Source organism: Centroberyx gerrardi, chromosome 7 (genome assembly GCF_048128805.1).
Source record: "Centroberyx gerrardi isolate f3 chromosome 7, fCenGer3.hap1.cur.20231027, whole genome shotgun sequence".
NCBI lineage: Eukaryota > Metazoa > Chordata > Actinopteri > Beryciformes > Berycidae > Centroberyx > Centroberyx gerrardi.
Window position 1 is genome coordinate 31,667,578 of NC_136003.1, and position 24,025 is coordinate 31,691,602.

Here is a 24,025-nt window from a genome sequence, read left to right on the forward strand (position 1 = left end):
GTGCTCGGCCACCACATCGCTGTCCGTGCTCCCGCCCAACACGGCCTCGTTACATCTTGTGAAATGAGCGTGTCGTGGATGTAAATAATGTAAAGCTTATGTTCCCCCACCATGAAAGGATTGTGTGAAAATAGCAGGAACTGGACACGACATTTTCACCTGTTTGAGAGCTGCTGGTTAAAACTAAGTTTAACAAAAGAAGAAAAACTGTCCTAGTCACAGTAGAACAGTTCTTGGTGTCTGTTGGGAATTGAACCTGGATCAGAGTCTGGACTCCGATTTCACACTGCGGCCTTTCAATGATAAACGATTGTCTGTTTCTGGTCGTGTCTCCTTCACATAATCCTTTCTGAATTCTCTCACTTTCCGTGCACGGAGCACATATTTGCATTTTAAGACATCGTGCTCATTTCACAAAATATTAGGACACCAGGCTGCAGCATCAGTACGGGACTGACGGCCCAAAGTTCAGCTGTAGCCAACTCTTCCACACAGACGAATAAAGAAACGCAGCAGTCATGCGCATCAACGTTTCTCTGGTCGTAGAAAAAGAACCACAGACTTCCAGACTGGACCGGTTTCTGAAGTTGCTGTCGGTCTGAACACAAGCTGCAGGTGAATGAAGGGCTTAATGTGGATAGCACTCAGCGCATGAGCGGCCTCCTGCACATGTGCACCGATGCACACGGCATCAGGATGCTCAGCAGTAGCCCAGATAGACGGCTTAGCTGCCATCTCCACTCTGACAGACCAGCGGCCCAGTTGTCCTGACGCTGGCAGGGTTGGGATTTTTACAATTTAAAGGAGGGGTATCATTTGCTTTTTCAGCAATTATATATAAGTAGTGCAGTGCCCGTTCGCCCCGCTGCTGCACAGAGCGCTGTTCGCTTGTTTATTCAAAGTTTATTACATAATATTGAATGTGTCGCGTGTCCAAATTGCACCAAATCCGACACTGCACGTCCGTGGGTCCCCAGCAATACACCCACCAAGTGTGAAGTAGATCGGACGAACGGTTCTCGAGATATGCGAAGGACACACACACACACACACTCACTCACAGACAGATTCCTTGCTTTATAGTTAATTACCTGGTGTCTATAAAATACATCTGTTTTTTTCAGTAAAAATCGTTTAGTTATAGCTTTAGCTATTCACTTCCCAGTGTTTGTTTCCCACCTACAAGAAAATAGGTCGTTTTACATAAGCAGCTTCTTATGCTAATGAGCTACTGCTCTGATTGGCCGGCCATTCTGGAAGGCCCACCCTCCTCCTTAGCGCTGATTGGTCGATTTCAGACAAAATCTGACTGGCTTGTACAAGGGGGCGTGTTTTATAGTTGGTGACTGTGTGGAAACGGCACAGTAATATGATTCAGTTTTTTTTTACTGTGATTACTTCACACCGCCAAGAACCAAAATCACCATAAATACTAAGAATTTCCACATCCTAGGCTGACATCATCGCAGATATTCGCACCTCTGTGTGTGTCAAAGTCAAAAGTGTTTTTTATTGTCATATGTGCAGCATAACACCGCATGACACAGGGTCATTCTGGACAATGAAATGCTTGTGACTATAGGCTCACAGCAACTTTGTAGCATAAAATTAAAAATAAAATAGGAAACTCAAGTGTGTGTGTGTGTGTTGTGGGGTTTTTAGGGGTTGTCCGCTCTCTGGTTTTTCCCTCAGTGGGTTGACTGCAAGCCGTGGGTTGGGACCCACAGATCTGGACGCCTGTGTGGCTGATGATGTAATTGGCGGCTAAAACCAAAAGCGCCCCCCACTCACGGCTCTGCGTGGGAACGACTGACACTCGCTTCATGCTACAGAGCAGCTGGAAGATGATTCTTAATGGTAGCCTACAGATTGAAATCGAACATTAGCTAATTGTAACGTATTGATCAGCATATGGACTGATTGTTGTATGCGCTAAGCTATTGATTGTTGACCCCTTAATTGCTGCAGTTGTGTCACCGCTTCAGATGGATGGCAACCACGATTAGTAATATTTAACAACAAGATTCAGCAGATTGGGCAGCGGGGTGGCACAGTGAGTCCGTCTGCCAACCAGAGGAACCCGGGTTAAAGTCCCGAAGTCCCACGAAGTCTCAAGTGTCCTTGAGCAAGATCGCGAAGTCCGTCTCGGGTCTAGCGGTGCTGACGCTCGTCCCAATTATCCAGAATGTGTACTTAAGTGGAGGGTGAGCTCATGCTGCCCACCTTTTTAGACTGATATAAATCTTCATGCCTTAAATTCATAGAATACATCATGGCAAGTATTATCGAACTGATGTGAGTTATGAGGACCGGGTCTTTTAAAGGGAAATATGAGTTATGAGTTCACTGAATCTTCATGACGGGTGCTGGTAGATCTCACCCAGCCCGGCCAAGGAATAAAAATCTCATGTCAAAAAAAGGTTTCCTACCTCTGTTCTGCAGGTTAGAAGTTGTATAAAGTTAATTTATGCACAGCAGAATCCTTAGAGTTAATGTTGAGAGTGTAAAAATCATGTGTTTCTATCAATCCACACCCATCAGAGTTAATTTAACGCTTACAGATAGTTTCTGAGTTAGTTCATGAGTTATGAGCGGACAACAGCTCACCAGTCGAAACTTATTTAACACTTTAACACTTATTAACTCTGGAAAATTAGCCGTGTGTGTGTGTGTGTGTTTTTAAGCAACAGGTTTGTCAGAGAGCTTTCCAGGACGTGAAGGACACAGAAACGGTCAACCTGGTTTTCAAGCTGTGTGTCCAGATAGGACGCTGAGGAAGTTGGTTGTCTTACTTTTTAAGCTGAGAGGAAAATAAGGGACATGTATGCTGAGTTTTGTTCCAAAATTAGATGATGCTCTATTTGAAACGTAAAACTAATGTGCGTCGGGGAAAGACCTGCCTGACACCTACAGGGTGTTCAGAACAGTGAATGGAAGAGCTTTCATGAACTGGATATGTGTTGGATCACTGCTGTGTTCAGGGATAGGAATACTGACGTTAATTTATATGTAAATGTCACAAAATATTACTTTAAAGCATCTAAATATAGGTTAACTGTCTGTCACCCCCGCCCCCTCCTCTTCTGCTCGCTCTCTCTCTCTCTCTCTCTCTCTCTCTCTCTCTCTCTCTCTCTCTCTCTCTCTCTCTCTCTCTCAACCCCCCACTCTCTCTTCCTCTCCCCTCTTCTGTCTCTGCTGAATGTATTCAGTTCAGTATAATCTGTTGATTCATCAAACCAGATTGACTGCTAGAGATGGGAATGTGGGCGGATCAAAAGGCTCCATACATGTGATGTGTGTGTGTGTGTGTGTGTGTGTGTGTGTCTGTGTGTCTGTGTGTCTGTGTGTGTGTGTGTGCACGCGCGTTATTGTGTTTGTGTGGGTGTGGCACAGTGCACGCCTCCTCTGGCTGGTAGCTGGCTGGTAAGCGGCTGTGGGTGTGGCTCTCTCTCTCTGTGTGTGTGTGTGTGTGTGTGTGTGTGTGTGTGTGTGTGTGTCAGATTCTCTCTCTCTTTTTCTCTCTCTCTTTCTCCTTACACTCCGCTCAAGAATCTGTATTTGTGTGCTTGCTTTGTGTTTGTGTGTGTGTGCACCAAAGCCCCCCCCCCTCCTCCCTCCTCCCATCTCTCTCTCTCTCTCTCTCTCTCTCTCTGTCTCTCTCTCTCTCTCTCTCTCTCTCTCCTCTCTCTCTCTCTCTCTCTCTCTCTCTCTCTGCGCTGGCCTGCTCCTGTCATCTGCGACCACACGAGGGCGACATCTCTCCGCAGAACTGACTGGCACATGACATTTACATTTCAGGCGTTCAGTTTTATCTGTTTATTCTCATCCTGAGTGAGTTCTGATGAGGCCGGCAGCAGAATAAGCTTCGAGTCCTAAACCACAAACATTACAATCAACCGACAGGAAGGAGCAACGACTGACATTATTATTCGGTCGGTGTGATAAATTATTAGGACACCAAACTCCAAACAAGCTTAGAGGGAACATCAGTCCTGATTTCTGCCTGATATTATTATTTTTAAAAAGACATATTTATGGTGATTTTTGCTTGACCTTTGCTCTCCTTAATATTGATAAAAAGCTCACTCAGGTTAATATATTGCAAGTCTTCTCATACCCAGTTGATGCCAACAATTGATGACAACTGGGAAAATATTTTTTGTAATTAAATTTTTATTGTTAATATTGTATACAATATTACAAGGTACATTGCCTCATAAAGTTATTAGTTATTAGCTATTAGGACAGTCATACAGCACTAAGTAAAAAAAACATAAATACAAATATATAATAATAATAATAATAATAATAATAATAATAACAATAATAATAATAATATCACTCAGCAACTGGTAAATTCCAAACTATTTTACCAAGTTCTTGTCTCTGTTTCTGGTTTCTCTTTAAACTCTGTTGTGTTTAAATCAATTATTTTTCCCCACCAGTGTTTGCAGTTTTTTTGCTGTGGAGCTCATGACTGCTGAATTATTATAGAGTCGTTTGTGTTTCCCATTTTAACTGACATTCTCTCTCTCTCTCTCTCTCTCTCTCTCACTCTCTCTCTCTCTCTCAGGTGCTGGATGGTCTGTTGGCCCAGTATGGAACCGTGGAGAACTGTGAACAAGGTAACGGCTCCTGGCCAACAGGCTTCATTCTTACTGGACCTCCGGCCTATCAGATGGCCCGATATTAACTGCATAAACCAATCAGCATGACATTTATTAGGTGTTGAGAGTGTATGCCAGTGTGTGCTCTCCTGCTTCATGCTCCGCTAGTCGAGGGTAGAGACAGTTGTAAAGTAAAGAACACCAAGGCACTCTATTATGTGCAAATTTAAAGTCACGCTGAAATAAAAAATAATTCTCATTCTATCATATTATACACCTTTTTGACAATTTATGCCAAAAAATGTCAAAAATGTTGTTGTATTTATGTCAAAATCTCATTACTTCCTGCAAAAAATGGAAAATCTTTAGTGATGACTTAGATTAGATAAACTTTATTATCCCACATGGGGAAATTCAATGCGGTGAGACAATGGAGAAACATAGAAACACAAAAGACAAAATGAGATAAGGCAAGACACAGTAAAAAAAAAAAAAAAAAAGTCATTAGAATAATCACCATTGTCCAAAAGACTTAACCAAAGACATTGTGTATCAGGAGGCGACATAAAAATTCCAACCAATAAAACATCACAGATTTTTGAACAGTCCCGCCCCTCTGCCCCTCCCATCAAATAAAACAGTTTGTCTCCCTAGCTGATCTCCCATTGGTTTACACTTTTGAACGATCCCTTCACACATTAAGTCCCGCCCCAACATCCTGTTTCGACAGGAAATCTCAAAATGCGATTTCAGAGGGTTCTGTTGGAGTTTTGAACATTTTGAAGGACTTCAGTACTCAGAAGTCATGTAACGTGACATCTGTACATTAAATGTGTTGTCAGTGTGTGTGTGTGTGTGTGTGTGTGTGTGTGTGTGTGGCAATATGCACATCTCAGTTAGTGGGGAGACACACTTCCTGATTTAGACTAAGACAGGTGTAATTTCATATAAAAATCTTGTCTAGTGCAGCTTTAAAAAGCCACCGTAGCTGTGGTTACCCAAAGAAGCCATAGCAATAATGTCTCTCTCTCTCTTTCTTTCTCTCTCTCTCTCCCTCCCTCTCTCTCTCTCTCTCTCAGTGAACACAGAGAGTGAGACTGCGGTGGTTAATGTTACATATGGGACCCGGGAGCACGCCAGACAGTAAGTCCCCTCCCTCCTTCCCTCTCTCCCTCCTGTCGTTTCTCCCTCACTCCACCTCTCCCCTCTCCCTTCTCCTCACTCAACGCTCTTCTCTCCATCAGTCAGTGTTTTTGCTCTAAGAGGATTCAGTTTTTCATCGGTTCCTTGGCAGTAAGGCCAGATGTTTTGGGACTATACTGAACCCCTTTGGGGGCTGTAGGACTGTTTTTTTGATGCTGCATGTCACCTTGTTTTTTCTGCTGTTTAGAACCTTTTTAATCCTTTTTTTTAGTGCTATATGGTACCTTTTTTTAGTGTTATATGGACTCTTTCTTGTGCTGTACAGACTATTCTGGTGCCATAAAAACCCTTTTATTGGTGCTGTATAGAAAATTATATAGACCTAATTTTTTGGGGGCTGTACAGAACCTTTATTGGTTTTGTATGGACTGGTTTTTGTTGGTTTATGGACCCTGTTTTGGTGCTGTGTAGAACCTTTTTCGATACTGTATAAAGTCTCTTTTGGTGCTGTATGGACCCTTTATTGGACAATATGAAACCTTTTTGTGCTATATGAATACTTTTTTTCTTTTTTTGGTGCTTTGTATAACATTTACTTGGGGGCAGTGAAATACTGGATTTTGTCTCCCAATAAAAAGGTTAATTCAAAAATAATATACAGTAATTACCGTTTGAAAATTTTCACACATACTAATATAAAATTATCAGTAGGACACATTGAAAACAAAATTTGCTACCTTTTAAAGAAAGTCCTTGGTAGCACTTTTACTGGATGATGAACTGAAAAATATTCCAAACTGGACATGAGGCGTTTTGGAATTAAAATTTTCAGTTGGAACTTTTGTTTGAAAAAAAGTGTCTATCTAGCACCAAGTAGTTTCTAAATAGATAATCAATATATCACTAAGAGAAGTTCCTGTGACATTAATTTATTATGGCCGAAGAACTGTTTATTGGTTTAGACAATATGATTCTGATGACATCAGACCTGCAGGCCTCATAACGTTTTACTGTCTGGGACCAAGAAACACATGAACAACTACTGAGACAGACAGACATTCACCTTGTTACTTTTATTTTTTATCAAATTACCGAAGATCTATTATAGAATTATCGATCCAAAGAATTGTAAATTACAGATTTCTAATAATAATCGCAAACTAAATTGCAGTTGGATTTAGAGCAGGCTGACCCCGTGTTTTTCTACGCTCCACGTGTGCCATCTAGTGGCCGTTTAGATGAACTGCAGCTTGAGACTCCACTACATGCACATGAGTCTTATAGCTGATGTCCCAATAATATTTGGGAAAAGCTGTTTATAGGCATCTATCCTACTGCTATTATTACTTTTACTACTGCTACTACTACTACTACTACTACTACTACTACTACTACTATGACGACTACTACTACTACTACTACTGTTACCCCACTGACAATAATAATAATCATCATAATCATAATGTTCTGGATAAATGAAAGACTGCAGACAGAAATCTAAATACATCAAGGTATCAACATTTATTCCTCAGTAATAGCAGTGTCATTATAACTGAAAATGCAGCATAAAAGAGTTTTAAGTATTTAAAGTAAAATGCAGAGAGATGTTATTGGTCAGTGTAACATGACAAGTCCTGTATTCCTGTATATGTCACTCAATATATTTTCATATGCTCTGTCCCTCTCAGAGCCATCCAGAAGCTGAATGGATACCAGTTTGAGAACAACGCCCTGCGCGTCTCCTACATCCCCGACGAGACCTCCGAGCTGGAGGGGGGCCAGCGGGGGCCTGATAACGGCCGTCGCCCTGGTTACGGGCCCCGCGGCGGGCCCCGCGGCGGGTCCCCGGGCTCCGGGATGCCCTCCAAACACCAGCACGCCGATATCCCCCTGAGACTGCTGGTGCCCACACAGTACGTTGGAGCCATCATCGGCAAGGAGGGAGCCACCATCCGCAACATCACCAAGCAGACACAGAGCAAGTGAGTGGCCACTGTGTGTGTGTGTGTGTGTGTGTGTTTACATGAATATGTGTATAACTCTATGTCAGCTTTGCAGAGAAATCCACAATCTATTGATGTTGTCATACTAAAGCTACATATCATTTTTTAATGGTTTCAAGGGACATGAAACACACTCAACACATACAGTAAATGTGTAAAATTTCAGTTCAAGAAAGATAAATGAAAATATTAAAATGTGATCAGGTGTCTTTTTTTTTATGCTTTTGGGCTCTGAATCGTTGCGAACCACTTAATACTGGTTCAGGTTCTGATGCCTGAAATGCAACACAGGTTCTAACATAATACATTTTCCTATACTTCTCTATATTGAATGATAGCACATTTCATTATGTGACAAAGTACATTATCTTTTGTGTTACATTTGTACATTTGTACATTTGTACATTTCTAAATCTAGGCTATACTCAGTTGATTTTCTCAATTAAAACGCCCTTTGATAAGAAGAAAAAAAACCCTTACATCCCATTCTGAGGAATCCAATATTTTAAAGGTTCTCGATGCATTTTGATGCCATAAAATCAATGTCAGTAGTACCAAAACTCAGTACACTACTGATAGGTTTTCTATTGATAACTAGCCGTGCTTGTAACTATGGTTAACTGTCACCATACTGCCTTTACAGCTGTAGTTATACAGTATAACATTCTACATGAGAGCACATAGTGATTTAATGGTCTATATGTGGACAGGTGAAGTCTACTGTCTATTATATGTCTTGCACTGTATGTGAGGTCCTGTTGTCCCTGTACCATGTGAGTCCGTATCGACTGTGTTACTATCAGTATCTCCCTGCACCAGTGTCAATGACAGATTTCTGTACATTTACTGAACTTGGTGAACAAAGTGATTAATAAAATGATTCTGATTTCTGTCGTCGTTGCAGGATCGACGTGCACCGCAAGGAGAATGCAGGCGCTGCTGAGAAGCCAATCAGCATCCACTCCACCCCTGAGGGCTGCTCAGCTGCCTGCCGCATGATCCTGGACATCATGCACCAGGAGGCTAAAGACACCAAGACGTGAGTGTAAAACGCCTAACAGACATTTCATAGAGGTACATGACAGCAGCATGATCTTGGACATCATGCATCAGGAGTCTAAAGGCATGAAGACCTAAGTGTAAAAACATGGGGAGTGCATGCTTTAGATGCACATGTTAGTAGCATGATCCTGGACATTTTAGAGAAGTTAATTGTCAAGTTAATAGTTAATCAATCTCTCAAACATGCTAAATGTGGAATACTTACAGACAGTACAGTGTAATGTAATCCCCTACATCATGTTCCAAGATTTTAAAGACACTAGCCACGTTAGATTGATTGTCGTGACACTATAAAGACATTAAAGAGTTAAAAACACACTGCACTAACGTAGTACTCATGATTTTCACCTTACACTCCTTTTTGTTAGTCGCTTGTGATATTGGCAACTAGGAGCTTAAGCTTATTTTGCTGTTGTACTCATTGTAAGTCGCTCTAAATGCCGGAAATGTAATGTGCAAAATGTCACATATTGCACTGAGATGTGTTTCTCCCCTGCAGTGTGTTTACTCTAAAAGGATTTCGTTTTTCACGGGTTCCTTGGCAGTAAGGGGAGATCTTTTGGAGCTAATCAGAACTTTTTTTTATGTAGGTGTTGTGTAACTTTTTTTTGGTGCTGTTTGGAACCTTTCTGATGCTGAATAGACCCTTTTAGATAGATAGATACTTTTATTTGTCCCCGTGGGGAAATTGGTTTGCAGCAAAATCACAAGGCATTTCATCACAACATCACAAAGTCACCAGTAGACATACTTGAACATACCCATATCATATATGCTGCCATATATGATTTTTATTTTCCACTGCTATATGATACAGTTCTGGTGTTATACAGAACTTTTTTGTTTTATGGACCTTTTTTTAGTGCTACATGGACCCTTTTGTGGTGCTGTAAAGACGCCTTTAGTGCTGTGGACCCTTTTTGGTGCTGTAGAGAAACTTTTCTTTGGTGCTGTGTAGAAAATGTTTTGGTACTGTATAGAATCTTTATTGTGCTATATGAAACCTTGTTGTTCTATATGGCACTTGAAATGTTGGATTTTTTTTTTTTTTTTTTCAATAAAAAAAGTGAATTCCAAAATGACGTGAGTGTTCCTCCTCTGCAGTGCTGATGAGGTTCCTCTGAAGATCCTGGCTCACAACAACTTTGTCGGCCGGCTGATCGGGAAGGAGGGACGCAACCTGAAGAAAGTCGAACAGGACACAGACACCAAGATCACCATCTCCCCGTAAGACACACACATTTGTTGAGCGTTCTGTAGGCCCTAATTCAAGCAAACATCTGTGATGGGATGTGCACAGTTAATAACCCCAATGACCTCTCCAACACACACACCGTCCCTTTCCTCTAACACCCAAATCAAGTTCAAGCTTGAGACTTTATTGTCCCTAATGGGGACTTAAGCTTTCTTTCATTACCATGCATGTGCCATGGGACTGCACTGAATCTGTCATTATCTTTATTCTTATTACACTACTGTGATCCCTCTCCTACAGTCTGCAGGACCTGACGCTGTATAATCCAGAGAGAACCATCACAGTCAAAGGTCCTATTGAGGCCTGCTGCCTGGCCGAGGTGGAGATCATGAAGAAGGTCAGAGAGGCCTACGACAACGACATCGCTGCTATGAATGTGAGTCTGCACACACACACACACACACACACACACACGTGTACTTGAACCCCCCATGCGTTACCAGGTGGTTTCTAACTTGTGGTCTTCTCCACAGCAACAGACCCACCTGATCCCTGGACTGAACCTTGGCGCGCTGGGCCTCTTCCCCCCCTCCTCCACCATGCCCCCACCGCCACCTGGAAACTCCACCCCCGGCGCCCCCTACGGATCCTTCGGGGTAAGGACACCCGCTCTGTATCCTGTAAAATTCCTTGTGGGAGAAGTCAGCGCCACCAGCAGAGGGCGACATGATGACTTTCCCTTCCCTTTACACATTGCTTTTGTAAAAAAACCCTACCTCCAGTTTTGGCAATTTTGCTGTTTATAGGATCTATGGGTCTTAGTCCCTGAAAAGTTGATACTTTCGAGATACAACCTACAGCAGCAACGTGGTGCCCACTATTACTAAAAGCCACATAGTCGAAACTAAATCAACTTATGCCTGATTTAAAGTGCCTTGGCCTGGTGCTCACACTCCCGTCTGCATCTGCATCTTTATAGTAACGTGCCCTATATCTGTACCAAGGTGCACAGAGCACGATCTGATAACGTTTAGCTGGCTTGTTCTCTGTTTTAACAAATCTGTCCCTTTCTGTTGCATTCTTCAGTATCAGATTGCAGATTTTCATTGATTTATTGGCAGGAATTCATGGTTACATTTATTTGTAGTCACTGGAAGATGGGTCATAGGCATGCGGGTGGTGGCAAACTTGCTGCACTATCGTGGTCAATCTTGGATGAGTTGTATAGCGGCAGAACATGCTCTGCGTAAAGTTCTTGATTGCACTAAGATGAGTGTCCATTCTAAGATAAACACCACCTGGAAAAAAACCTAATGTCCGCTTGTACAAAATCTTGCTTGCTGGCAAGATAGAGATCTGCTTTACTATAAAAGTTCGGAGTCATCTTATGTTTGTATTTTCTTAAATATTGACTGATCCATTTTTTTGTTTGGATCCCCCAGTACTGCAGCACCAAATGCTCTTCCTGGGCTCTACACAATGAATTCCAGATGTCAATTTTATTTTTTGTCCCAAATGAATATTTAGTGTTTTGGAATAAAACCCATGCTTTGTGTGTGTGCAGGCTCCAGAGCAGGAGACGGTGCATGTGTACATCCCAGCCCAGGCGGTAGGAGCCATCATCGGAAAGAAGGGACAGCATATCAAACAGCTGAGCCGCTTCGCTGGCGCCTCCATCAAGGTCTGTACTGGAGACACATATCATACAACTACAATAGAAAAGAATAGAATGGAATAATATAGAGTAGAGTTGGGTAGAGTTGGACAGAATGTAAAAGAATATAATAGGATAGAATTTAATACAATAGGAATGGAATCAAATAAAATGATGATATGATGTATTTGGTAGAAAGTACAACAGTTTGATATGTGTGTGGGGGGGGGATGTATGTAAACGGGAATCTAATCAAGGCATATATACCCAAAATTTAAAGAGGAAAAGAAAGCCATTGTACCTGAAAGAGTGTGCAGTGAGGCTGAGCTTTTCCAGAAATCATGGCAGTCTTATATGGGGACGATGAAAGTCTGTCAGAGTCTTATGTCAGCGTGAAGGGAAGTCAAAACAAGTGTGTGGAAATCAAAATAGCTGCTGGCGTGTTTCAGCCGTCCAGGCCTTCCATCAGGTCGAAACAAACAGGTGTGGAGAAAAAATTGCAGTGATTAAAATGGGACTGGATTATAAGAAAGGTCTGTAATCTGTTTCTTAAGGACTGGAAAAGTTTTGGCCCTCAAAGTAAAGATCCTCTCCTCTCCTCTCCTCTCCTCTCCTCTCCTCCAGATTGCCCCAGCTGAAGCTCCAGACTCTAAAATGAGGATGGTGATAGTGACGGGACCCCCTGAGGCTCAGTTTAAGGTAAACATTAAAAGAACATCGCCAGCTCAACACATCGTTGAATCTAGCAATGTGTCTTACATTCTTAATTCTGTTAAGAAAAATCTGTCAATTTAGTGAGATAATTTAGGGTTTACAATGCAAATCAATTGGTTTCAAGACTTTTCATGAATCTAGTGACATCTTGACACGAGTGGAGTGATCTTCCTTACTTCTACTCATTTGTTAAAAGAAAATTGAGAGTGCAACTGCAATGGAAACATGGTATTTGTTTTACTAGAGATAAGATTTTATTAATCAATGCAAGATCAAATGACTTGTTAAGTATTTTTGCAGTGCTTTATTTGTAATTCTATGGAGAAATAGAAATAGCATTATTTCCATAAATCTTTAATATTCATTGAATTTAATTTGATGGTATTTTGAGTTCAAATATTGAAACCATTTTTAAGAAATACCTTGGAGTGCATGCTCTATCATTAACAATTGCAGTTTCGATTTGCATTTTGATTTTACTAAACTGAGAGCAAATCAAGCCCTGCCCTAGCTGGTGTAACAAACTGCTGCTGGCACAGTATTAATATGCATTATTTGACTCTGTGTCTCCCCCTGCAGGCCCAGGGCAGGATCTACGGCAAGCTGAAGGAGGAGAACTTCTTTGGGCCGAAGGAGGAGGTCAAACTGGAGACTCACATCAAGGTGGCTGCTGCCGCTGCAGGGAGGGTCATTGGCAAGGGAGGCAAGACGGTGAGCCAACCTACCTTTAAAGTCACAATGCCCAGTACATCCACAGTCTTCTATCGTTTGGATGAAGTCGCCCGAAATAGAAACACAGTTGAATACGGAGCTGCAAACATCATGCTGCTTTGTTATTGTATGCTCATGCTGCTTTGTTTTGTTTGTTTATTTACACTCCACATCAGTGAGGGCACATGAAGATTAAAGAGGCAACTGTAACCTAGGGAAACCAGAAATCGCTGTGATTAAAACTCAGAGAACAACAATAACAACAATTAGAGTAACAAAACATGCTGAGGAACACTGAGGATTTAGAAGCAGATTTATTATATCTTGTGCTGGGAAAAAAAAGTCTAGTCTTGAAACAGCTCATTTTGAAGTGTTGACAACGAGATGTTAACATGGAGATGTAAACAAAGTCAAAGAACCAGGACAAATGTGGGCCTTGTTTTTTCCACAAAGGTGTCCTTTTGTAAGTAAAAACCTGCCAAAATTCATGCCAACCAGCACTTTGACAGCAGTTACCCCCAACCGCATTTTCTCAGCCAGCCCGGGTATTTGAACCTACAACAAGCCACGCATTAAGGCCATCGCTGCCTCCTAATGTAACCTGGATTTGTGTCACCAGGTGAATGAGCTGCAGAACCTGACGGCAGCCGAGGTGGTGGTCCCCAGGGAACAGACCCCCGATGAAAACGACCAGGTCATCGTCAAGATCATTGGACATTTCTACGCCAGCCAGGTACACCTCTTATTCTCCCGCTCCATCGTTAGCCTCTACTCATAAGCATGGTTCAGTGTGAAGAAGAGTGTTTAAAATCCACTGTTTGGAAGATGACACCAACTCTGACAAAATGGCAAGCATTAGTTCTTGATGAATTTAAAGGTTATGGTCGGGGTTCAGTCTGATATGTGCTGACAGTGGCTGGGGAATATGATGGTCAGGTAGGCCATATGGCTGAATGGTTTATTTATTCTTCACAACAACAAATATCACAAGAGGTGCCCTCCACCCAATGCATGCTGGGATAGCCCCCCCATGACCATGAATGGGAATAAGTGGTGAATGAATGAATGAATGAATGAATGAACAGTGAGTATGAAACTACATAACATGCGGTCATATGTGTATCAGGGGTGAACAATTATTTTCTATTCTTCTTCCTATTCTTGCCTGGATGTTTTGTGCAAAAGATCACTCACCGCTGTTTAGGAGACACTTTTGGATTTTGTTCTTAAGTTTTGATTTGTCACTTCCTGGGGGCAGAGAAGTGTTCATACTAGAATTTAATTTGGGCAAATAAGGTGAATCTAAAGGGTTTCAATTAGGGGTGATGGGACATTCTCTGTTGCAGCTCCACTTTCATTTTCAAACCATCATCAAACCATTCTCTCCCCTCTGTATTCTAGTTGGCTCAGAGGAAGATCCGGGACATCCTGACCCAGGTAAAACAGCAGCAGAAAAGCGGAATGGGAATGGGCTCCGGCTCCGGCCCCGGCCCCAGCCCCAGCCCTCACCCCCAGGGCCTCACAGAGATGGGGCCCCCCCCACAGGGACTGGCTCAGGAGCATCAGCCACGCAGGAAGTGAGGGCCCCCGCCCACTCATGAATGATGTGGGGCCCCTTGCCTAACGGACAGACAGACAGATACATGGACGGACGGATAGACGGACAGACGGACGGACGGATACAGGAGTGCGACACACGGACCCAGCGATAGACAGGGAGAGATATTAAGAAGGAGGGATTACGCCCGATAGAGAGAAAGATAGACGTTTAGAGAGACGAGGAATAAAAACAAAAGATGAAATGAATAAAAAAAGAGGATTAAGAAAGAAAACTTGAGAACAGAGACCAGATGCCAGGCCAGAAGAAAGACTGATTGAGGATGGAGGGATGATGGGAAGGAGGGATGGAGAGAGGGAGGGGCGGTGTCCTGCTAGTGTGCCTTGGTAGGGCTCCAACCAGCTCCTTGACCTCGTCTGCTGCAACCATTGCAGATCTGAACGGCACTGGATCGGTGTAAACAATATGGCTGACATTTTTCTCCAAGTTAGGACGGAGCCTTACTGCTGTTGCTTACACCTGTCCACATGTGTTCAGATCTACCGCAGTGCCTAGAGGGAAGAGGTCGGCTGCTACAGCCTCTGGGAGGAGAGATCTGTGTTTTCTGAGACACACTACAGGGGCCCGTTTGTCCCTCTGTCGCCCCCTATGGACCTCTCCAACCATCTGCAGTCAGTCCTATATTTTAAGGGTGGTTTTTTTTTAAAGATAGAGATATATGTATAGAAATGTTTTATTCAGAGCTATTATTGATAGAATGCAGTGAGGCGGAGCCGGGAGAGGGGGCGGGGAAACTGCTGCAGCGGCACAGGGTAGGTCAAGGGTCAGGCAATAGCCCCACCCACCCCTAACCCTAGCCAATGAGAGTCTAGAAGAGGGGCCGCAGATGTTAACACTGCTCTTTGAAGACCTCTCCGACTAACGGAGGGGTTAGATGAAAAAAAAAGTAAAGAAAAAAGAAGAAAATATGAGGTTGTAAATATATAATCTTCATGTAAATGTTAAGAAATGCTGCGTCTGGCCGCCTTGCCTTTTTTTAAAGGGGTGTTATGTATATTTCCCAGTCCCTAGTCTATGATGTGTAGCATAATGTAGCCTACAGCGAGGCCGGGTTCTGGGGAGGCACTGAACCCCCCCATGTTTAGCCGTGTGGCGGAGGGCGCAGCAAGAGACAGTAAGGTTAGCGGAGGTCGCGGCTGGTCCTGCAGTTCTATTGCAGCGGCTTAGCTCCGAGATGCGGAACCATTATAAAACAAACCAACGTTAAAAAAACCGCCAGCAGCTATGCTAGCTGGCGAGCGGCCCGCGCCTTAAACGGCATATTTTATATATATTATATATATATGATATGTGAGTTAGCCCGGCCCCTCGGGTGAATGTATTGAAGGCAGCGAGTCAGGTGTGAGGTTTTGCTACACCTTTAAAGTTTATTAATAAGTCCTGCAATGACAGACAGACAAGGTGTGTCTGATACTTTCTGCTCATTGCCCTCTTCCAGGGTTTGATTCTCAGACTTAGGTGAAGGCTCGTCTTGAATAGGATGGCTTCCTCCTCAGGGGGGCTGGGTTTCCTAAAACCATCCTTGCCTTGAGGTCGTCTTTGTTCCGTTGTAAACCAACAGGACAAGGTAGACCTCAGTGCAGAAATGCTTGTAGTAAACTAAGTTCAAGACTGGCCTTGGCCAAGCCTGGGAAACAAAGGCGAAGTCTTCCAAAGCTCCTTGCCTTGAGCTCAGAGAAGGTAAAATCAGAATGAAGGGGAGTGGCTTCCTTGTTCTCTCTCCCAATCTGCCGAAGGCCTGTGGGCGGAGCCTCCAGACCCTGCCTGCGTATGATAATGAGGGGCGGGGTCTACGCCTGGACGCTCTTGCCAAGATTAGAACAGATTAGAGAAGAAATGAGATGAAAAAGAAAAAAACCTACCTCAGGGTAAAGTTACCTCAGTATTCCTAACTTTTTTTTGCTTGCTGGTGTTTTATATAAGAAAAAAAGAAAAGAAAAGCTGATAGTCCTGAATATTTTTTATTTTTTTAAGGAAAAAAGTATTTTTTTTAGGTTTTGTCTTGTTGCTTTGGTTATTTTTTTCTGTTTTTTCGGTGTGATGTTGGTTGAATGAGCTCAGGATGACGAGGAGGCTGTTTTTCAGCAGAGAGAGATAAAATGCCAGAGTGCTGGTCTAGAGAGGAAATGGGTTGAGTGCCGTCTTGCCTTTTTGGGTGAGGAAACGTCCTCTGGGTCTTTCTGAGGTGTGATTGGAGCAGCCGTTATCTGAAACGGGATATTGGCCAATGGGGAGTGGTGTTACTCGAGAGGAGGGTCCTGAAGTGCACATGGTGACCAAACGTGCTACCGGGAGCTCATTTACTGAGCTCTTGATGTCATCAGATGGATGATATTTAATGATCATTATTGATATGTGTTTGTCATACAAGCTGAGATTGTAGTGCTAACTGATGAACTGAAACTAAAGCTGAAGGACCATCCAGGCTGTTTCAGAGGACAAACCTCCTCCTCAGGTCGCGCCTGGATGATGTCACCGTATCTCTTTTCTAAGACAGCGCCCCCCCCCCCCCCCCCCCCCCCTCGTGTGGCTGCTTGCCCGCCCTGTGCCCTGAAGGACCTTCCTCTCCTGCCTTATAATGATGACATCATCATAAAGCGCCAAACATTATGAGAGGGCTTAAGCGTTCAAAACAACTTGGAGACGGAAAGTTTCTGACGCCGAGGAGAGGACAGATGAAAGTGAGGTTTAAAAAAAACAAATGCTCAGTGAAATTTGTCAATGTCCCATCACTGGCTCTGATGGCAGCAGTGTCCTCTCCTTGTTTACCTTTCTCACCTGGAGGTCGGAAACTTCCCGAATCAAGAGTTATATTGAACGCAACAGTAGCAGTCCATCCTTGGTGGCTGTGCCAGAGAGCAATGTAACTGTATAAGGAGACTGAAGAGGCATTCTACCTATACACACACCTGAACTAGCTCTGACTACTCTGAATGTGAATATTTATTACCTGTGCACTGACCACAACACCTCAGATGCTCCCTGTTGGCTATATGTGTGTGTGTTTGTGTGTGTTTGTGTGTGTGTGTGTGTGTGTGTGTGTGTGTGTGTGTGTGTGTGGGTGTATAATTGAATGTGGGTGGGTGTGTTTTGTGTTCATTGGTTTTAAGTGTTCATTTTGTCGGGGGATGTGGTTGGGTGAAAAAAGCAGAAAAAAGTAGGACGAGAACCTATGGCCCTCCGTCTGTGTTCCAACCGACCGAGGGGAAATCCAAGAACCTTTAAAAAAAAAAATGGGAGCAAAAAAAAAAAAAAGCAAGAGAGTTGAAAAACAGCATTAACACAGCTAAGTAATAGATTAAAACCTGTACATAAGATGCTAAAGAGGTGAACACGATCACAATACTTTTGTATTTTTGAAATAACTTTGGAGAAAAAAAAGTTACCATAAAAAAAAAATAAGGATTAGGGAACAGCCGTTGAGAGAGTACAGAAAGCGCCAGGTCACTGAAGGACACTGCCAGATAATTCACAATGTTTTCAATGCCTTGCCTGCGCCTCATGACACCACCAACATCAACTTGGCTTCATCGGCTACCCTACCAGCTCACCATCAACAGGGAAAATATCTATTCTGTTGTCTCTATGCTTCCATTTTTGTCCAGAGACGGTAACTTCACAATTCAACACGGCAGGCACGCTTAGCATACTGGATATCGCCCATATTCGGCCTGTTATTTTAAACGTCACAAGGGCAATCGGTGTGTTTGAACTTCCCCACTAGCTTACTACACAGAATAACCCAGCAGGTTCCCTTGCAGTGTTGCTCGTGTGCGAGTTTGTGTGCCTATTTGACCGCACACCCATGGTCAAGTTGCCCTGCGTGAAGTTTCCGTCTCTTTCCAACCCATAGAGCTCTGTTCACAAACACCAAGACACGCTATTTAGGATTCATTATTCAGCCTGCAGCCATTTGGATTGGTTATGATTCTTTTATTTTATTTGTTTTTTTTTTGTTTTTTTTTGTTTTGACAATACAGCAAGCTTTTTTTGGACATGACATCTGGGGACGTACTGTTGCACTAATTGATGAAATATGTCGACAACGTCAAAACTATCGAAAACGACCGAGAACCTCCTGTAAACATCTAAAACTCGATGCAATTTTAAGACGGTAGAGAGGGAAGGAAAAAGGGGAAAGAAGGATGGGAGGAGGGGTGGGAGAGGGGAGGTGGCCAGACTTGGGCAGGGAGGGAACAGGGTGGGATCAGTTTTCCACTGTGTTAATGACTGACCTGTAATAGAAACAAGGAGTGTTTCTGTTACAATGTATAAGAAATGCCTTTTTTGTGTTTGATCACTTGAAATGCAACTGTAGAGAACAGCCCAGCGGTAGTGGCTACGGCATCACTCACACAAACACACAAAACCTCCCCACCCCCCCCACCCCCTCACCATCTCTCCTCCCTTATTTTTTTTCATCCTTCTATCTAGCCACACAACCTTCTCACTCACTCTCTCTCTCCTCGTTTTTTGTTTGTACCCTTCTGTACTCCAGGAGAAGAGGTAGAGATATGTTTTATTTCTTTTATTTTATAAATCATTTCATTTTTGGAGCGGACGGGAACGTCAGGGTCCCTCGCCCTCTCTTGCGCTGGTCTCCATCGTGTTCGTTTTGCTCACTTCTGTTCAAGACCTTTCTATTTCTACTTTAACCATCAACTTTGACTATCGATTTTCTGACTCTCTAGTTTGGAAATTGAAAATAGTTTAATTTGATCAATTTTTGTTGGTTTGTGTTATTTTCTAATGAACAGATCTCTTAATGAAACGGCTACTAAATACGATGAACTACTAACTTGTAACTCAGTACATGACAATAACTGTGCCAAACACACATGAAGGGTTTCATTCCAAAATGCTATATATCCATTTCGAGAAAAATAAATGTCGCCCGAAATTAAAAGACTTCATATTTCACCCAAACAGGTGACCCTATACTCAAAAAGTTACTGTCTTATAAGAAAAGGTCTTAAGATAACTAACTTCAATAATATTTCATAGTGAGTTTTACTATTATGCCAGCAGTGATGTTGTATTAGGAGGTGTCACATTTTAAATGGTGGATATTTCATTTTGGAACTGAACTCTTCTCAACTTGTTTTTTTTACGTACAATAGAGAGAAACAATACGTTTTAGGGTTGTTGTGTTTCCACACACTCAGCGAGACAGAGTGCTGTGAAACACAACACCCTGCTACCGCTCCTGGTCTGTGGCAATAAGAATGGCTCGCATTTCTGTCCACAAGAACAAAAAAAAACATATAAAGACCGCCTCAAATCGAAGCCTGCATTCACACAGGAACAGAAAATGGAATCGGTAAATTTCTTTAAATATCTTCTCCATGCTGAGTAAATAGGATAAAAACCAGATTCCATGCAGTTTGTCGCTATTTAGACAGCAGGGAGGAGATCAGATTCGTGCAGCAAAGACTTACAAAGCAGATTGTTTGTGCCTGTGTGAATCTGGCTCCCAAAAAAACGCAAATGCTCTGTCCTTCCTTATGCAATTTGAGTGATATGTTGATAAGTTGTGTTAGCTAGTGGACAGAGTTTGGCATTGCGGGGTGACTTTTAGCCCTGGGCCAAAACCTGACACCCCGCACTGTAAAGAAATGAAACGCTGAGCAGAGCAGATGAATTTGTCTTGTACTCAGGTGCATCAAGCTTATTTCAAGGTATTGCTTGCTTGAAGATTTCATGACTGGTTAGCAGCAAGTTAATGAGAGTTCATATTGTCATGAAAGAAGTGAAATTCCTTGAGGCTGACAACATCGTCTGCTGCCAGTAAGAAGACAATTTCGCTTAAAAGGTCTCGACATGAGCTTGGAATATCTGACACCAGGATAAAATCTCTCGCCCTCTCGTGCAGCAGTGTAGTGGGACCCGCTTTATGGACTTCACAGCATGTAGCTCAGCCTGACAACGACAGACAGACAGATAGACAGACAGACAGATAGACAGACAGACAGACGGACAGACTCCAAGCTCTAGTGAGGACAATTTGCTATGACTGTTGAAATAAAATGGCGCAAACTCCTTCGTGTCGTGTACCCCCCCTTTCCCTCAGCAGAGTGGGCTCCAGTCTTGACTTATCAAAAACAAAACGGAGACACGGCAGAGGGACGCCTACCAAGACGAAACAAACAAACCTCTTGACACATAACTAGGAACGCTACCTCAAAACAAAAGAAAACTCAGCCAGAAGATTGTTTTTTTTTTGTTTTCTTTATCACAAATGGACAAGAGCAAAGCAGTCAGTCGGTCAGACAGACAGACGAGACACGCAGACAGAGAAGACGGACAGTGCATGTTACGGTCATGATTTTGTTTTTCCTCTTCGATTTTAATTTATTTTTCGGTTTTTTGAAATTTTACCTCTCCAGCTAAGAGATGGGACTGTAAAAAAAAAAAAAAAAAAAAAAAAAATACAATATGGACACATTGGGCTGGGGGGAGGGGGGGGGGGGGTGCAGGGCGGCGTGGGGCTGAGGGCAGGGAGGGAGGAAGAGGATTTTCTTAGTTTTGAAGTGTCAGACAGCGTTCATTTACTGGGCTGTGCTGTAGGTCAGACTAGCCTGACTGGACTGAGTGCTGTATTTGGCCCAAGTATAAAGAGGAGTGACATCCACACGCTGCTCTGAGAACAGTTACTGCTAATTTAGTATTTACGCCCTGGATCAAAATGTTCCTCCTAAAGTTTCCAGGCATAAAATGCAAATTCCAGTCGGTAAACAGAGTCAGAGTTTTTTGCGTTAATAGCCTACCGCTTTGAGTCATAAAACTTACTTTAAAACTTATTTTAAATTCCCCCGTCGCAACTCAGCTCCACAGATCACTACCTGCCTCAGACCATGAAAAACTAAAGTACCCACAATCCTCCTTCAGCTCTGTCCTGCTGCCCCACTTCCCCACCCTGTGATTTCACTTCCTGAATCAAGGGGCACGATACCTGTAACCATGTAATTTTTTTGTTGATCTACCTCTTAGGAAAAATAGGAAAATGGTAAAATCTTTTTGAAAAAGGACACAAAAAATAACAAAAAAAAGTTTAAAATGCTCGAAAGAAATATAGGTAAATGAATAACTGGGTAGCGGCATCTCCATATACTGTAGTGGATAGTCTATTAAAGGAAAAAACTTTTACTTCTTCCAAAGATGATTTTTTTTTTTTTTTTCCTCCGTTGTTAGATGTTTTTGAAAGGATTATGAAATGGAATAATAAACTGAAAGGGGGAGAGAAGAACTTACCGCCTGTTTTTATTTTCTTCTTCCAAAAAAATCCCCAACATAAATGAGATTTCATTATCCGATTTGCATTTTTTTTTTTGTTTTTTTTTTTGTTCATCTTCATTAAACTTACGCTTTTTTAACTTCAAAAATATTCTTCATGTTTTATTTTGGTTGAGTTCTAATTTTCTCTCTCATTGTTTTTTTTTTTCAAATGACAGAGGATTGTATCTCTTGTGTTTGGGTGCATTTAGCATTTTCTTTCTCTCTCTGTGAAAAGCCTACATGAGTTAGAGCGCCCTGCGAGGACCTCCTAAACCAATTGATGATCTATTTTCACTTCTAATGAGTCATTTGAAAAAGGAAAAGGACCTGTTGTTTTAGCTGACTGTGGAGCTAGGGGTGGAAGGAGGGAGGCAGGATGGCCCTCCACCATTTCTGCAAATGTACCTTTCTCATGCTGTCCTTTTGAGCTGGATTCAACTCAACCTAATCTGATCAGGGCTCAGCTGATATGGTTATCTTAAATTTGCTCAGCTCTTTTCAAATGTGTTTTTTTCTGCGGCTCTTATCCTGACACTATGGTTGGATTGAAACCAAAATAGAATATTGAACCTTTGATACTACTGTGGCACAGTTTGTTTCACAGCGGTCTAAACACTATGCCTGTGGTGCTTTCCATGCACCCTGTTCAGTTCATGCAGCCATGACAAGATCACATCTTAGCCGCGAAGAGTTAAAAACCCAACCTTCTTTTCCTGTGTGCTTTCAGCCCAAGTCGGTTTGGCTGAGGTTTGTTCGGTTCAGCTGAGACGCAAGGTGCGAGAAAGGCACGGCTGTAGTGTCTCCCTCCTTCCACTGGATGGCACTGTGGTCTTTACAGTATATGGACTTTCACCCTCTGCCTGCCTGATTCCTTTAGTCCTCATCAACACTTGTTTAAACTCCTTGTAAACAAAACAGAGCATAGATATGAATGTGTTATTAAAAGATGAGAAAATGGATCTTCTTGCCTCTTAGTGGTCTTTGTGTGTGTGTGTGTGTGTGTGTGCATTGCAGTCACTAGTATATTAACTTTTACAATATAAAGTGCGCAGACACACAGCCTACCTACTGATCCTCAGGGACAACAGGACCTCACATTCAGTGCATAGTGATAGTTTATTGTTTATTGTGGATCCCCATTGGTCGACGCACAAGCGACAGACTTCCTGGGGTCCACAGTGCAAGACACAAGCAAACATACCACTCTACAAATATAGATTCAGCATCCTGTCAAATCTGCACAGTCCTAGAAACGACCACAGCGCTTTACTGTGGCAGGGCAGGGAGGCGTGTGACAGGGGCGCAAGTCGGTGCGGTCTCCTACATTCACTGCAACAGTCCTGACTCTGTTGTCTGGTCCAGAGATGATTTGGAAGATGTGTCCAACCGACCACAGAGCACAGAACAACTCATCATCAACCATAGCAGCTCCACTGAATTTCTGATCTGCTGTAGCCTATCTGAGGTCCATGTAGGGTGGGTCGGGAAGGTAGTTCCTGATAGAGTGCTTCCAAAAGTGATGATTCAGAAGCTGGCTGTCTCTCCATCTGTGTATATACGCCTTGGGGCAGTGATGCATGTGGCCACTCCATCAGCAGGGAAGGAGGGGTGACCGGGTCAGGACCTACAGTATCAGACAAGGTGTAGGACAAGGGGCTTGAAAGTGAGAATACCCCCAATTTTGAGCAGAACCCAAAGTAGTACTTTGGTTACCAACTGGGCTGACTGAGGTGCTTGCTTCAGGGAGCGGATCTCCCTTTTCCAATTAAAACATGGAGCTGCTACTTGGTAAGCTGGGCTCAGAGGTCAGGTGACTCAGCTCATGTTCAGCCACCCTGTAAGTTGGTACCTTGGTCTGATATGAGCTTTAAAGGCGTCCCTATAGTAGCTACAGTTTTCCACCACGCAGAAAGAGTCTGTATCAGTTCCTGATTTAATCTCAGGTCTAGATGTTTTCGAACAACGTGACATTAATTCTTGCTTAAGAGACAGAGATAACATCAAACCAGAGTCGGTCAGAAACAGTAAACTAACGTGCAGTAG

At 42.8% G+C, this 24,025-nt stretch overlaps 1 protein-coding gene across 4 annotated transcripts in view; it reads left to right on the top strand.

The window, feature by feature from the left end:
* The window catches only part of igf2bp1 (insulin-like growth factor 2 mRNA binding protein 1), a 63,663-nt gene extending 48,652 nt beyond the window's left edge, over positions 1 to 15,011 (top strand). Inside the window, exons 4-15 of one of the 4 annotated variants that reach the window (XM_078284748.1) lie at positions 4,574 to 4,625; positions 5,687 to 5,750; positions 7,439 to 7,732; positions 8,658 to 8,792; positions 9,920 to 10,042; positions 10,311 to 10,486; positions 10,731 to 10,771; positions 11,575 to 11,691; positions 12,289 to 12,363; positions 12,958 to 13,089; positions 13,709 to 13,822; positions 14,491 to 15,011. In XM_078284748.1, coding sequence (XP_078140874.1) covers positions 4,574 to 4,625; positions 5,687 to 5,750; positions 7,439 to 7,732; positions 8,658 to 8,792; positions 9,920 to 10,042; positions 10,311 to 10,486; positions 10,731 to 10,771; positions 11,575 to 11,691; positions 12,289 to 12,363; positions 12,958 to 13,089; positions 13,709 to 13,822; positions 14,491 to 14,670 — 1,503 coding nt within the window. In that variant the 3' untranslated portion in view covers positions 14,671 to 15,011. Of the gene's footprint in view, positions 1 to 4,573; positions 4,626 to 5,686; positions 5,751 to 7,438; positions 7,733 to 8,657; positions 8,793 to 9,919; positions 10,043 to 10,310; positions 10,487 to 10,513; positions 10,667 to 10,730; positions 10,772 to 11,567; positions 11,692 to 12,288; positions 12,364 to 12,957; positions 13,090 to 13,708; positions 13,823 to 14,490 lie in introns of all 4 variants that reach the window. The other 3 variants (XM_071906000.2, XM_071906002.2, XM_071906001.2) reach the window with 3 other exon arrangements.
* Positions 15,012 to 24,025: the final 9,014 nt, after the last annotated feature.